This window comes from Cherax quadricarinatus, chromosome 3 (genome assembly GCF_038502225.1).
Source record: "Cherax quadricarinatus isolate ZL_2023a chromosome 3, ASM3850222v1, whole genome shotgun sequence".
Taxonomy (NCBI): domain Eukaryota; kingdom Metazoa; phylum Arthropoda; class Malacostraca; order Decapoda; family Parastacidae; genus Cherax; species Cherax quadricarinatus.
This window is the reverse complement of record NC_091294.1, coordinates 44,722,524-44,736,353: the sequence shown is the minus strand read 5'-3', so window position 1 is coordinate 44,736,353 and position 13,830 is coordinate 44,722,524. Positions and strand designations below refer to the sequence as shown.

Here is a 13,830-nt window from a genome sequence, read left to right as displayed (position 1 = left end):
CACTACTTGTCACTCACCCCAGAGTGCCAGTCCACCACTTGTCACTCACCCCAGAGTGCCAGTCCACCACTTGTCACTCACCCCAGAGTGCCAGTCCACCACTTGTCACTCACCCCAGAGTGTCAGTCCAACACTTGTTACTCACGCCAGAGTGCCAGTCTACCACTTGTCACTCACCCCAGAGTGCCAGTCCACCACTTATCACTCACCCCAGAGTGTCAGTCCAACACTTGTTACTCACCCCAGAGTGCCAGTCCACCACTTATCACTCACCCCAGAGTGCCAGTCCACCACTTGTCACTCACCCCAGAGTGTCAGTCCAACACTTGTTACTCACCCCAGAGTGCCAGTCCAACACTTGTCACTCACCCCAGAGTGCCAGTCCACCACTTATCACTCACCCCAGAGTGCCAGTCCACCACTTGTCACTCACCCCAGAGTGCCAGTCCACCACTTGTCACTCACCTCAGAGTGCCAGTCCACCACTTGTCACTCACCCCAGAGTGTCAGTCCAACACTTGTCACTCACCCCAGAGTGTCAGTCCAACACTTGCTACTCACCCCAGAGTGCCAGTCCACCACTTATCACTCACCCCAGAGTGCCAGTCCACCACTTGTCACTCACCCCAGAGTGTCAGTCCAACACTTGTTACTCACCCCAGAGTGCCAGTCCAACACTTGTCACTCACCCCAGAGTGCCAGTCCACCACTTATCACTCACCCCAGAGTGCCAGTCCACCACTTGTCACTCACCCCAGAGTGCCAGTCCACCACTTGTCACTCACCTCAGAGTGCCAGTCCACCACTTGTCACTCACCCCAGAGTGTCAGTCCAACACTTGTCACTCACCCCAGAGTGCCAGTCCACCACTTATCACTCACCCCAGAGTGCCAGTCCACCACTTGTCACTCACCCCAGAGTGCCAGTCCACCACTTGTCACTCACCTCAGAGTGCCAGTCCACTTGTCACTCACCCCAGAGTGCCAGTCCATCACTTGTTACTCACCCCAGAGTGCCAGTCCACCACTTATCACTCACCCCAGAGTGCCAGTCCATCACTTGTTACTCACCCCAGAGTGCCAGTCCACCACTTGTCACTCACCCCAGAGTGCCAGTCCACCACTTGTCACTCACCCCAGAGTGCCAGTCCACCACTTGTCACTCACCCCAGAGTGCCAGTCCAACACTTGTTACTCACCCCAGAGTGCCAGTCCAACACTTGTTACTCACCCCAGAGTGCCAGTCCAACACTTGTTACTCACCCCAGAGTGCCTGGTACAGGTGTCGACTCATGATGGTAGGCACCGCCACCTTCTGCCTCGTGTGCACCAGTCTGGGATATGTGCACACACACACTATGCTTCCTCTGGGTGTGTACGTTTCTCCTGCCTGTGCGCGTTTTCTAATATCGTACACATGTCCTGTTGCTTACTTGCACACCAACCTCTATTAACATGACTCATTTGTAGCACTACTGAAGATGGCATAAACTCCAGTCCGAAATATGCCAACCAACATCTGCACTATTTTTGACCCCACTCGGGTTTGTTGTTCTCGCTGCTACCGCATGTTTATCAAACATCTGTGTTGCCAATAGGGGTTTAGCGCTTCCTCAGGAATTATGAAACTATATATATATATATATATATATATATATATATATATATATATATATATATATATTGTGTGTGTTAGCCAAGGAACCGAACCCATGTTGTACTGGTTCGCCATTGTGAGCGAGAACCACAGCCTGAAAGCTCTCACACCTCCGTATGTCGTCGGACAAAGGTAAAACACATAGCCAGCTGTGTGCTTGGTTCTTGTAGGATTGGGTGCTCCTGTGTGTTAAGAAATCATGTGGTTCTCGCTCACAGTGGCGGACCAGTACAACATGGGTTCGGATCCTTCGCTGGCGCAGTGTTGTTATTGATCAATACCACTCGTTCGTGGTTACAATAATATATTATGTGTGTGTGGTAACACACATATAACCTAAGACCTAAGACTTGACCCCTGCAACAACATAAGGTGAGTACATATAGGTGAGTACATATAGGTGAGTACACATAGGTGAGTACATATAGGTGAGTACACATAGGTGAGTACACATAGGTGAATACATATAGGTGAGTACACACATTGTTTTTATAATTATTTTTCCTTGGAGATAAACTAACCCAGACCCAACATGTTAGTGGACAGTGGTTATAACTAACCCAGACCCAACATGTTAGTGGACAGTGGTTATAACTAACCCAGACCCAATATGTTAGTGGACAGTGGTTATAACTAACCCAGACCCAACATGTTAGTGGACAGTGGTTATAACTAACCCAGACCCAACATGTTAGTGGACACTGGTTATAACTAACCCAGACCCAGCATGTTAGTGGACAGTGGTTATAACTAACCCAGACCCAGCATGTTAGTGGACACTGGTTATAACTAACCCAGACCCAGCATGTTAGTGGACACTGGTTATAACTAACCCAGACCCAGCATGTTAGTGGATAGTGGTTATAACTAGCCCAGACCCAACATGTTAGTGGATAGTGGTTATAACTAGCCCAGACCCAACATGTTAGTGGATAGTGGTTATAACTAGCCCAGACCCAACATGTTAGTGGATAGTGGTTATAACTAGCCCAGACCCAACATGTTAGTGGACACTGGTTATAACTAACCCAGACCCAACATGTTAGTGGACACTGGTTATAACTAACCCAGACCCAACATGTTAGTGGACACTGGTTATAACTAACCCAGACCCAACATGTTAGTGGACACTGGTTATAACTAACCCAGACCCAGCATGTTAGTGAACACTGGTTATAACTAACCCAGACCCAACATGTTAGTGGACACTGGTTATAACTAACCCAGACCCAACACGTTAGTGGACACTGGTTATAACTAGCCCAGACCCAGCATGTTAGTGGACACTGGTTATAACTAACCCAGACCCAGCATGTTAGTGGACACTGGTTATAACTAACCCAGACCCAGCATGTTAGTGGACACTGGTTATAACTAACCCAGACCCAGCATGTTAGTGGACACTGGTTATAACTAACCCAGACCCAAAATGTTAGTGGACACTGGTTATAACTAACCCAGACCCAACATGTTAGTGGACACTGGTTATAACTAACCCAGACCCAACATGTTAGTGGACACTGGTTATAACTAACCCAGACCCAGCATGTTAGTGAACACTGGTTATAACTAACCCAGACCCAACATGTTAGTGGACACTGGTTATAACTAACCCAGACCCAACATGTTAGTGGACACTGGTTATAACTAACCCAGACCCAACATGTTAGTGCACAGTGGTTATAACTAACCCAGACCCAGCATGTTAGTGGACACTGGTTATAACTAGCCCAGACCCAACATGTTAGTGGACACTGGTTATAACTAACCCAGACCCAACATGTTAGTGCACAGTGGTTATAACTAACCCAGACCCAGCATGTTAGTGGACACTGGTTATAACTAACTCAGACCCAACATGTTAGTGGACACTGGTTATAACTAGCCCAGACCCAGCATGTTAGTGGACACTGGTTATAACTAACCCAGACCCAACATGTTAGTGGACACTGGTTATAACTAACCCAGACCCAACATGTTAGTGGACACTGGTTATAACTAACCCAGACCCAGCATGTTAGTGGACACTGGTTATAACTAACCCAGACCCAACATGTTAGTGGACACTGGTTATAACTAACCCAGACCCAACATGTTAGTGGACACTGGTTATAACTAACCCAGACCCAACATGTTAGTGGACACTGGTTATAACTAACCCAGACCCAGCATGTTAGTGAACACTGGTTATAACTAACCCAGACCCAACATGTTAGTGGACACTGGTTATAACTAACCCAGACCCAACATGTTAGTGGACACTGGTTATAACTAACCCAGACCCAACATGTTAGTGGACACTGGTTATAACTAACCCAGACCCAGCATGTTAGTGAACACTGGTTATAACTAACCCAGACCCAACATGTTAGTGGACACTGGTTATAACTAACCCAGACCCAACATGTTAGTGGACACTGGTTATAACTAACCCAGACCCAACATGTTAGTGGACACTGGTTATAACTAACCCAGACCCAGCATGTTAGTGAACACTGGTTATAACTAACCCAGACCCAACATGTTAGTGGACACTGGTTATAACTAACCCAGACCCAACATGTTAGTGGACACTGGTTATAACTAACCCAGACCCAACATGTTAGTGCACAGTGGTTATAACTAACCCAGACCCAGCATGTTAGTGGACACTGGTTATAACTAACACAGACCCAGCATGTTAGTGGACACTGGTTATAACTAACCCAGACCCAACATGTTAGTGGACACTGGTTATAACTAACCCAGACCCAACATGTTAGTGGACACTGGTTATAACTAACCCAGACCCAACATGTTAGTGGACACTGGTTATAACTAACCCAGACCCAACATGTTAGTGGACAGTGGTTATAACTAACCCAGACCCAACATGTTAGTGGACACTGGTTATAACTAGCCCAGACCCAACATGTTAGTGGACAGTGGTTATAACTAACCCAGACCCAACATGTTAGTGAACACTGGTTATAACTAACCCAGACCCAGCATGTTAGTGAACACTGGTTATAACTAACCCAAACCCAACATGTTAGTGGACAGTGGTTATAACTAACCCAGACCCAGCATGTTAGTGAACACTGGTTATAACTAACCCAGACCCAACATGTTAGTGGACACTGGTTATAACTAACCCAGACCCAACATGTTAGTGGACACTGGTTATAACTAGCCCAGACCCAACATGTTAGTGGACAGTGGTTATAACTAACCCAGACCCAACATGTTAGTGGACACTGGTTATAACTAACCCAGACCCAACATGTTAGTGGACAGTGGTTATAACTAACCCAGACCCAGCATGTTAGTGGACACTGGTTATAACTAACCCAGACCCAGCATGTTAGTGGACAGTGTTATAACTAACCCAGACCCAGCATGTTAGTGGACACTGGTTATAACTAACCCAGACCCAGCATGTTAGTGGACAGTGGTTATAACTAACCCAGACCCAACATGTTAGTGGACACTGGTTATAACTAACCCAGACCCAGCATGTTAGTGGACACTGGTTATAACTAGCCCAGACCCAACATGTTAGTGGACACTGGTTATAACTAACCCAGACCCAACATGTTAGTGGACAGTGGTTATAACTAACCCAGACCCAACATGTTAGTGGACACTGGTTATATCTAACCCAGACCCAACATGTTAGTGGACAGTGGTTATAACTAGCCCAGACCCAACATGTTAGTGGACACTGGTTATAACTAACACAGACCCAACATGTTAGTGGACACTGGTTATAACTAACCCAGACCCAACATGTTAGTGGACACTGGTTATAACTAACCCAGACCCAGCATGTTAGTGGACACTGGTTATAACTAACCCAGACCCAACATGTTAGTGGACACTGGTTATAACTAACCCAGACCCAACATGTTAGTGGACACTGGTTATAACTAACCCAGACCCAGCATGTTAGTGGACACTGGTTATAACTAGCCCAGACCCAGCATGTTAGTGGACAGTGGTTATAACTAGCCCAGACCCAGCATGTTAGTGGACACTGGTTATAACTAACCCAGACCCAACATGTTAGTGGACACTGGTTATAACTAACCCAGACCCAGCATGTTAGTGGACACTGGTTATAACTAACCCAGACCCAACATGTTAGTGGACACTGGTTATAACTAGCCCAGACCCAGCATGTTAGTGGACACTGGTTATAAATAGCCCAGACCCAACATGTTAGTGGACACTGGTTATAACTAACCCAGACCCAGCATGTTAGTGGACACTGGTTATAACTAGCCCAGATCCAGCATGTTAGTGGACACTGGTTATAACTAACCCAGACCCAACATGTTAGTGGACAGTGGTTATAACTAACCCAGACCCAACATGTTAGTGGACACTGGTTATAACTAACCCAGACCAAGCATGTTAGTGGACACTGGTTATAACTAACCCAGACCCAGCATGTTAGTGGACAGTGGTTATAACTAACCCAGACCCAACATGTTAGTGGACACTGGTTATAACTAACCCAGACCCAACATGTTAGTGGACACTGGTTATAACTAACCCAGACCCAGCATGTTAGTGGACACTGGTTATAATTAACCCAGACCCAACATGTTAGTGGACAGTGGTTATAACTAACCCAGACCCAACATGTTAGTGGACACTGGTTATAACTAACCCAGACCCAGCATGTTAGTGAACACTGGTTATAACTAACCCAGACCCAACATGTTAGTGGACACTGGTTATAACTAACCCAGACCCAACATGTTAGTGGACACTGGTTATAACTAACCCAGACCCAACATGTTAGTGGACACTGGTTATAACTAGATATTATATTTAGGATAAATAATTACGGCACAAGACGGGAGACGAGACCTTCTTACAACCACAACACTAACACCTAACACACTAACATTAGCACCTAACACACTAACATTAGCACCTAACACACTAACATTAGCACCTAACACACTAACATTAGCACCTAACACACTAACATTAACACCTAACACACTAACATTAACACCTAACACACTAACATTAGCACCTAACACACTAACATTAGCACCTAACACACTAACATTAGCACCTAACACACTAACATTAGCACCTAACACACTAACATTAGCACCTAACACACTAACATTAGCACCTAACACACTAACATTAGCACCTAACACACTAACATTAACACCTAACACACTAACATTAGCACCTAACACACTAACATTAGCACCTAACACACTAACATTAGCACCTAACACACTAACATTAGCACCTAACACACTAACATTAGCACCTAACACACTAACATTAGCACCTAACACACTAACATTAGCACCTAACACACTAACATTAGCACCTAACACACTAACATTAGCACCTAACACACTAACATTAACACCTAACACACTAACATTAGCACCTAACACACTAACATTAGCACCTAACACACTAACATTAGCACCTAACACACTAACATTAGCACCTAACACACTAACATTAGCACCTAACACACTAACATTAGCACCTAACACACTAACATTAGCACCTAACACACTAACATTAGCACCTAACACACTAACATTAGCACCTAACACACTAACATTAGCACCTAACACACTAACATTAGCACCTAACACACTAACATTAGCACCTAACACACTAACATTAGCACCTAACACACTAACATTAGCACCTAACACACTAACATTAGCACCTAACACACTAACATTAGCACCTAACACACTAACATTAACACCTAACACACTAACATTAGCACCTAACACTCTAACATTAGCACCTAACACACTAACATTAGCACCTAACACCCTAACATTAGCACCTAACACACTAACATTAGCACCTAACACACTAACATTAGCACCTAACACCCTAACATTAGCACCTAACACACTAACATTAGCACCTAACACACTAACATTAGCACCTAACACACTAACATTAGCACCTAACACACTAACATTAACACCTAACACACTAACATTAGCACCTAACACCCTAACATTAGCACCTAACACACTAACAACACACACTACCACTACACAACACTTCACCACACACACACACATGCAACAACACACTGTCTAATAAGTAGCAGTGACACACAAACTTCAGAAGCGGACGCTGCTTATCTCCGAACATTAGTACACTGTTACACAGCGCAGAGTTATCCTGTATATCACACTCAGCGTCAGGAAAATCACAGTGAACAATGCTAATGTTGTTATGGGAGTTTGAGACACGTCATCTCTTGTGAGAAACAAGTCAGGTCTTGTGAGACACAAGTAATGTCAGGTCTTGTAATAAAAAATACCGGGATTCTTACTCATTAAGCTGGTAGTAATACTGAGTAAACATATATTTTTGGTTGCAGGGGTCGATTCATAGCTCCTGGCCCCGCCTCTTAGCTGGTCGTTGTTAAGTCCACTCCGTTCTCTCCACGAGCTTTATCGTACCTCTTCTTAAAGCTATGTATGGATCCTGCCTCCACTACATCACTCAGCAGACTGTTCCACATCCTGACAACTCTATGACTGAAGAAATACTTCCTAACATCCCTGTGTCTCATCAGAGTTATCAGCTTCCAGTTGTGACCCCTTGTTGCTGTGTCCCATCTCTGCAACACTGTGTGTGTGTGTGTGTGTGTGTGTGTGTGTGTGTGTGTGTGTGTGTGTGTGTGTGTGTGTGTGTGTGTGTGTGTGTGTGTGTGTGTGTGTGTATGTGTGTGTGTGTGTGTGTGTGTATGTGTGTGTGTGTGTGTGTGTGTGTATGTGTGTGTGTATGTGTGTGTGTGTGTGTGTGTGTGTGTGTGTGTGTGTGTGTGTATGTGTGTATGTGTGTGTGTGTGTGTGTGTGTGTGTGTGTATGTGTGTGTGTATGTGTGTGTGTGTGTGTGTGTGTGTGTGTGTGTGTGTATGTGTGTATGTGTGTGTGTGTGTGTGTGTGTGTGTGTGTGTGTGTGTGTGTGTGTGTGTGTGTGTGTGTGTGTGTGTGTGTGTGTGTGTGCGCGCGCGCGCACTCACCGATAATATAGATACATTGGAAGTGTTTCCCTACACTGGCTGTCCATGTTCACCCATCAGTAAAAAGGGCGCCTGGGTGTTAGTGGACTGGTGTGGGTCGCATCCTGGGATAAAATTGACCTAAATTGCCCGAAATGCTGAGCATAACAAGCGGCTTTCTATATAGTAGTATGTCAGTGATGTCAGCTATGGTCTGTATACCTTGTACATGTACTTGTAGTAAATAAAGGTATTATTATTATTACTATTATTATTATTATTATTATTACTATTATTATTATTATTATTATTATTATTATTACATCTGAAGATGGAAGAACCAGAGAAGACATGATCACGATATACAAGGTACACGTGCAATGAAAATATATAAATATAATATTATTATTATTTTTATTATTATTATTATTATTATTCAGTGGACATGACTAGCTTAGGCCAGAAGGTGACTTGGACCTACCTAGCACGGGCCAGGAGGCGTGCTACAGCGCTCCAATTTTTAAGAAGAAACACTGGAAGGAAATTCTAAGCGCAGCTTCGTAAGTAAATATGTTACGACCGAGCGAGATGCAGACCGACGCCGGCCGATCGTAGGACCAGGAGCTGAGTCTCAACCCAGGAAAACGAAACCTCGTGAACGCTCTCATAAGTTATGGTTAGGGTAGTCTTAATGTGGATAGTACAGTGACGACACCACACCCTGACCCCAAGTCCCTGACCCCCCCCCCACACGGTGACTAGACAACCCAGTTCTCAGGAGAGGTCTGGGGAGGTCAAGTGAGGTCAGAGTAGGTCAGGTGAAGTCAGGTGATGTTGGGTGAGGTGGTGGATGGAAATTATCTTAGGGGTAACAAATGACAGGATGGCAGGCATTAGCTTCTCTGAAGTAAGGAACTCATTGGTAGGGCAGACAGGCTGGTAGGAAGGTAGGCAGACAGGCTGGTAGGAAGGTAGGCAGACAGGCTGGTAGGAAGGTAGGCAGACAGGCTGGTAGGAAGGTAGGCAGACAGACTGGTAGGAAGGTAGGCAGACAGGCTGGTAGGAAGGTAGGCCGACAGGCTGGTAGGAAGGTAGGCAGACAGACAGGTAGGAAGGTAGGCAGACAGGCTGGTAGGAAGGTAGGCAGACAGACTGGTAGGAAGGTAGGCAGACAGACTGGTAGGAAGGTAGGCAGACAGACAGGTAGGAAGGTAGGCAGACAGGCTGGTAGGAAGGTAGGCAGACAGGCTGGTAGGAAGGTAGGCAGACAGACTGGTAGGAAGGTAGGCAGACAGGCTGGTAGGAAGGTAGGCAGACAGGCTGGTAGGAAGGTAGGCAGACAGACAGGTAGGAAGGTAGGCAGACAGGCTGGTAGGAAGGTAGGCAGACAGGCTAGTAGGAAGGTAGGCAGACAGACAGGTAGGAAGGTAGGCAGACAGGCCGGTAGGAAGGTAGGCAGACAGACAGGTAGGAAGGTAGGCAGACAGGCTGGTAGGAAGGTAGGCAGACAGGCTGGTAGGAAGGTAGGCAGACAGGCTGGTAGGAAGGTAGGCAGACAGACAGGTAGGAAGGTAGGCAGACAGGCAGGTAGGAAGGTAGGCAGACAGGCTGGTAGGAAGGTAGGCAGACAGGCTGGTAGGAAGGTAGGCAGACAGGCTGGTAGGAAGGTAGGCAGACAGGTTGGTAGGAAGGTAGGCAGACAGGCTGGTAGGAAGGTAGGCAGACAGGCTGGTAGGAAGGTAGGCAGACAGGCTGGTAGGAAGGTAGGCAGACAGACAGGTAGGAAGGTAGGCAGACAGGCTGGTAGGAAGGTAGGCAGACAGGCTGGTAGGAAGGTAGGCAGACAGACAGGTAGGAAGGTAGGCAGACAGGCAGGTAGGAAGGTAGGCAGACAGGCTGGTAGGAAGGTAGGCAGACAGGCTGGTAGGAAGGTAGGTAGACAGGCTGGTAGGAAGGTATGCAGACAGGCTGGTAGGAAGGTAGGCAGACAGGCAGGTAGGAAGGTAGGCAGACAGGCTGGTAGAAAGGTAGGCAGACAGGCTGGTAGGAAGGTAGGCAGACAGGCTGGTAGGAAGGTAGGCAGACAGACAGGTGGGAAGGTAGGTAGACAGGCTGGTAGGAAGGTAGGCAGACAGGCTGGTAGGAAGGTAGGCAGACAGGCTGGTAGGAAGGTAGGCAGACAGGCTGGTAGAAAGGTAGGCAGACAGGCTGGTAGGAAGGTAGGCAGACAGGCTGGTAGGAAGGTAGGCAGACAGACAGGTGGGAAGGTAGGTAGACAGACAGGTGGGAAGGTAGGTAGACAGGTAGGAAGGTAGGCAGACAGGCTGGTAGGAAGGTAGGCAGACAGACAGGTAAGAAGGCAGACAGATAGGAAGGTAGGCAGATAGACAGGTAGGCAAATAGACAGGTAGGGAGGTAGGCAGACAGACAGGTAGGAAGGTACGCAGACAGACAGGTAGGAAGGTAGGTAGACAGGCTGGTAGGAAGGTAGACAGACAGGCTCGTTGGGAGGTAGGCAGACAGACAGGTAGGAAGGTAGGCAGACAGACAGAAAGGTAGGCAGATAGACAGGTAGGAAGGTAGGCAGATAGACAGGTAGGGAGGTAGGCAGACAGACAGGTAGGAAGGTAGGCAGACAGGCTGGTAGGAAGGTAAGCAGACAGAAAGTTAGGAAGGTAGGCAGACAGACAGGTAGGGAGGTACGCAGGCAGACAGGTAAGAAGGTAGGCAGACAGGTAAGAAGGTAGGCAGACAGGCTGGTAGGAAGGTAGGAGACAGACAGGTAGGGAGGTAGGCAGACAGACAGGTAGGGAGGCAGGCAGACAGACAGGTAGGAAGGTAGGCAGACAGACAGGTAGGAAGGTAGGAAGACAGACAGGTAGGAAGGTAGGCAGACAGGTAAGAAGGTAGGCAGACAGGCTGGTAGGAAGGTAGGAGACAGACAGGTAGGGAGGTAGGCAGACAGACAGGTAGGAAGGTAGGCAGACAGACAGACAGGTAGGAGGGTAGGCAGACAGGTAAGAAGGTAGGCAGACAGGCTGGTAGAAAAGTAGGCAGACAGACAGGTAAGAAGGTAGGCAGACAGACAGGTAGGAAGGTAGGCAGACAGATAGGTAGGAAGGTAGGCAGACAGGTTGGTAGGAAGGTAGGCAGACAGACAGGTAGGAAGGTAGGCAGACAAACAGGTAGGAAGGTAGCCAGACAGACAGGTAGGAAGGTAGGCAAACAGACAGGTAGGAAGGTAGGCAGACAGACAGAGAGGTAGGCAGACAGGTAGAAGGTAGGCAGACAGGTAGGAAGGTAGGCAGACAGACAGGTAGGAAGGTGGGCAGACAGACAGGTAGGAAGGTAGGCAGACAGACGGGTAGGAAGGTAGGCAGACAGACAAAGAAACAGGAAGTGGACAGTCAAGAAGACCTAGTCAATCTGTTACCATCAATTGATCCAGGACTGGAAATACTCCCGACACAGCCAGTGTTTACTCCTGGCTGCCACACGTACACTACAGTGGCTTGCGCACATCTACATACACGGAAATAACCCACATTTGAAGACTGTATATCTACCCACCTGTTTCGCATACCTCCCACTAGAGTTGCTGGCCTGAGGCTAGTTTCTCGAGTGACCTATCGTTTCGGGCAGTGGTAGACCATTATCAAAGTAACGGTAAACGTCTAGGATGGACCCAAACGTCGTCAGAGATTTTCTCTCAGAAGTTTTGATTACTTGTGATTTTTTTTTGTTGTTATTACTAAGTAAAGTGAGAGAAGCAGTGATGGAGGAAGAGAATGTAGACGAAGAGAACGTAGACGAAGAGAATGTAGACGAAGAGAATGTAGACGAAGAGAATGTAGACGAAGAGATAATTATATAATCACAGAAAAGATGGCAAAGTAGATAATGGAATAAATGAAGGAAGGAGAAAGGTAAGCAAAGAATGTTGTCCCCACTCGTGGAACTCTGTGTTCATTAAGAACTGCAAGAAACCCCTCTCACGTGCCCTAAGTACACTATGGAGGAGGAGCTTGGACATGGGTGAAATTCCATCTCCGTTCAAAGCAGGTGAAATTGCAGATATAGAGAGTGTACAGAGAACCTTTACTGCACGTATAAGTTCTGTTAAGCACCTTAAGTACTGGGAACGCTTGGAAGCGCTTGACTTGTACTCGTTGGAACGCAGGAGAGAGAGATATATCATAATCTACACTTGGAAAATCTTGGAAGGAATGGTCCCGAATCTGTACACAGAAATCACTCCCTACGAAATTAAAACACTGGGCAGGCGATGCAAAATGCCCCCAATTAAAAGTAGGGACGCCATTGGTACACTAAGAGAAAACACCATAAGCGTCCGGGGCCCAAGACTGTTCAACAGCCTCCCACCAAGCATAAGGGGAATTACCAATAAACCCCTGGCTGCCTTCAAGAGAGAGCTGGACAGATACTTCAAGTCGGTGCCGGATCAGCCGGGCTGTGGTTCATACGTTGGACTACGTGCGGTCAGCAGTAACAGCCCGGTTGATCAGGCCCTGATCCATCGGCAGGCCTGGTCACGGACCGGGCCGCGGGGGCGTTGATCCCCGGAATAACCTCCAGGTAGGTAGACAGTGAGTAGCCACCACCTCCAGGGGCAGACACTGAATAAATATGACACATATAAAATACATATAAGATACATATAATCTATATACATACATATAAAATAGATACAGGGTATATACATGAGGTAGATACATATAAGATAGATACATGAAAGGTAGATACATACCAAGTGATAGGTTACACATCCCTACTCCACCCCCCCCAAACAAACCCCTCCCTATGTACACTAGCCCTTTCCTCCCAAAGTGTTTACCTTCCTCCTCACTCCCTCCCACCCACCATCACTCCCACCATCACTCCCACCATCACTCCGACCATCACTCCCACCATCACTCCCACCATCACTCCCACCATCACTCCCACCATCACACCCACCATCACTCCCATCACTCCCACCATCACTCCCACCATCACACCCTCCATCACTCCCATCACTCCCACCATCACTCCCACCATCACTCCCACCATCACTCCCACCATCACTCCCACCATCACTCCCACCATCACTCACACCATCACTCCCACCATCACTCCCACCATCACACCCTCCATCACTCCCACCATC

At 47.0% G+C, this 13,830-nt stretch overlaps 1 protein-coding gene across 25 annotated transcripts in view; it reads right to left on the bottom strand.

Annotated features, from left to right (window-relative positions):
* LOC128684052 (uncharacterized) overlaps positions 1-13,830 on the bottom strand; it is a 1,018,196-nt gene that overhangs the window by 602,014 nt on the left and 402,352 nt on the right. Inside the window, exon 1 of one of the 25 annotated variants that reach the window (XM_070091719.1) lies at positions 1,263-1,308. The exons of the other annotated variants lie outside the window; for them this stretch is intronic. Within the exon in view, the coding sequence (XP_069947820.1) occupies positions 1,263-1,293 (31 nt within the window). The 5' untranslated portion in view covers positions 1,294-1,308. Of the gene's footprint in view, positions 1-1,262; positions 1,309-13,830 lie in introns of those variants that run through there. 25 annotated transcript variants of the gene reach the window in all.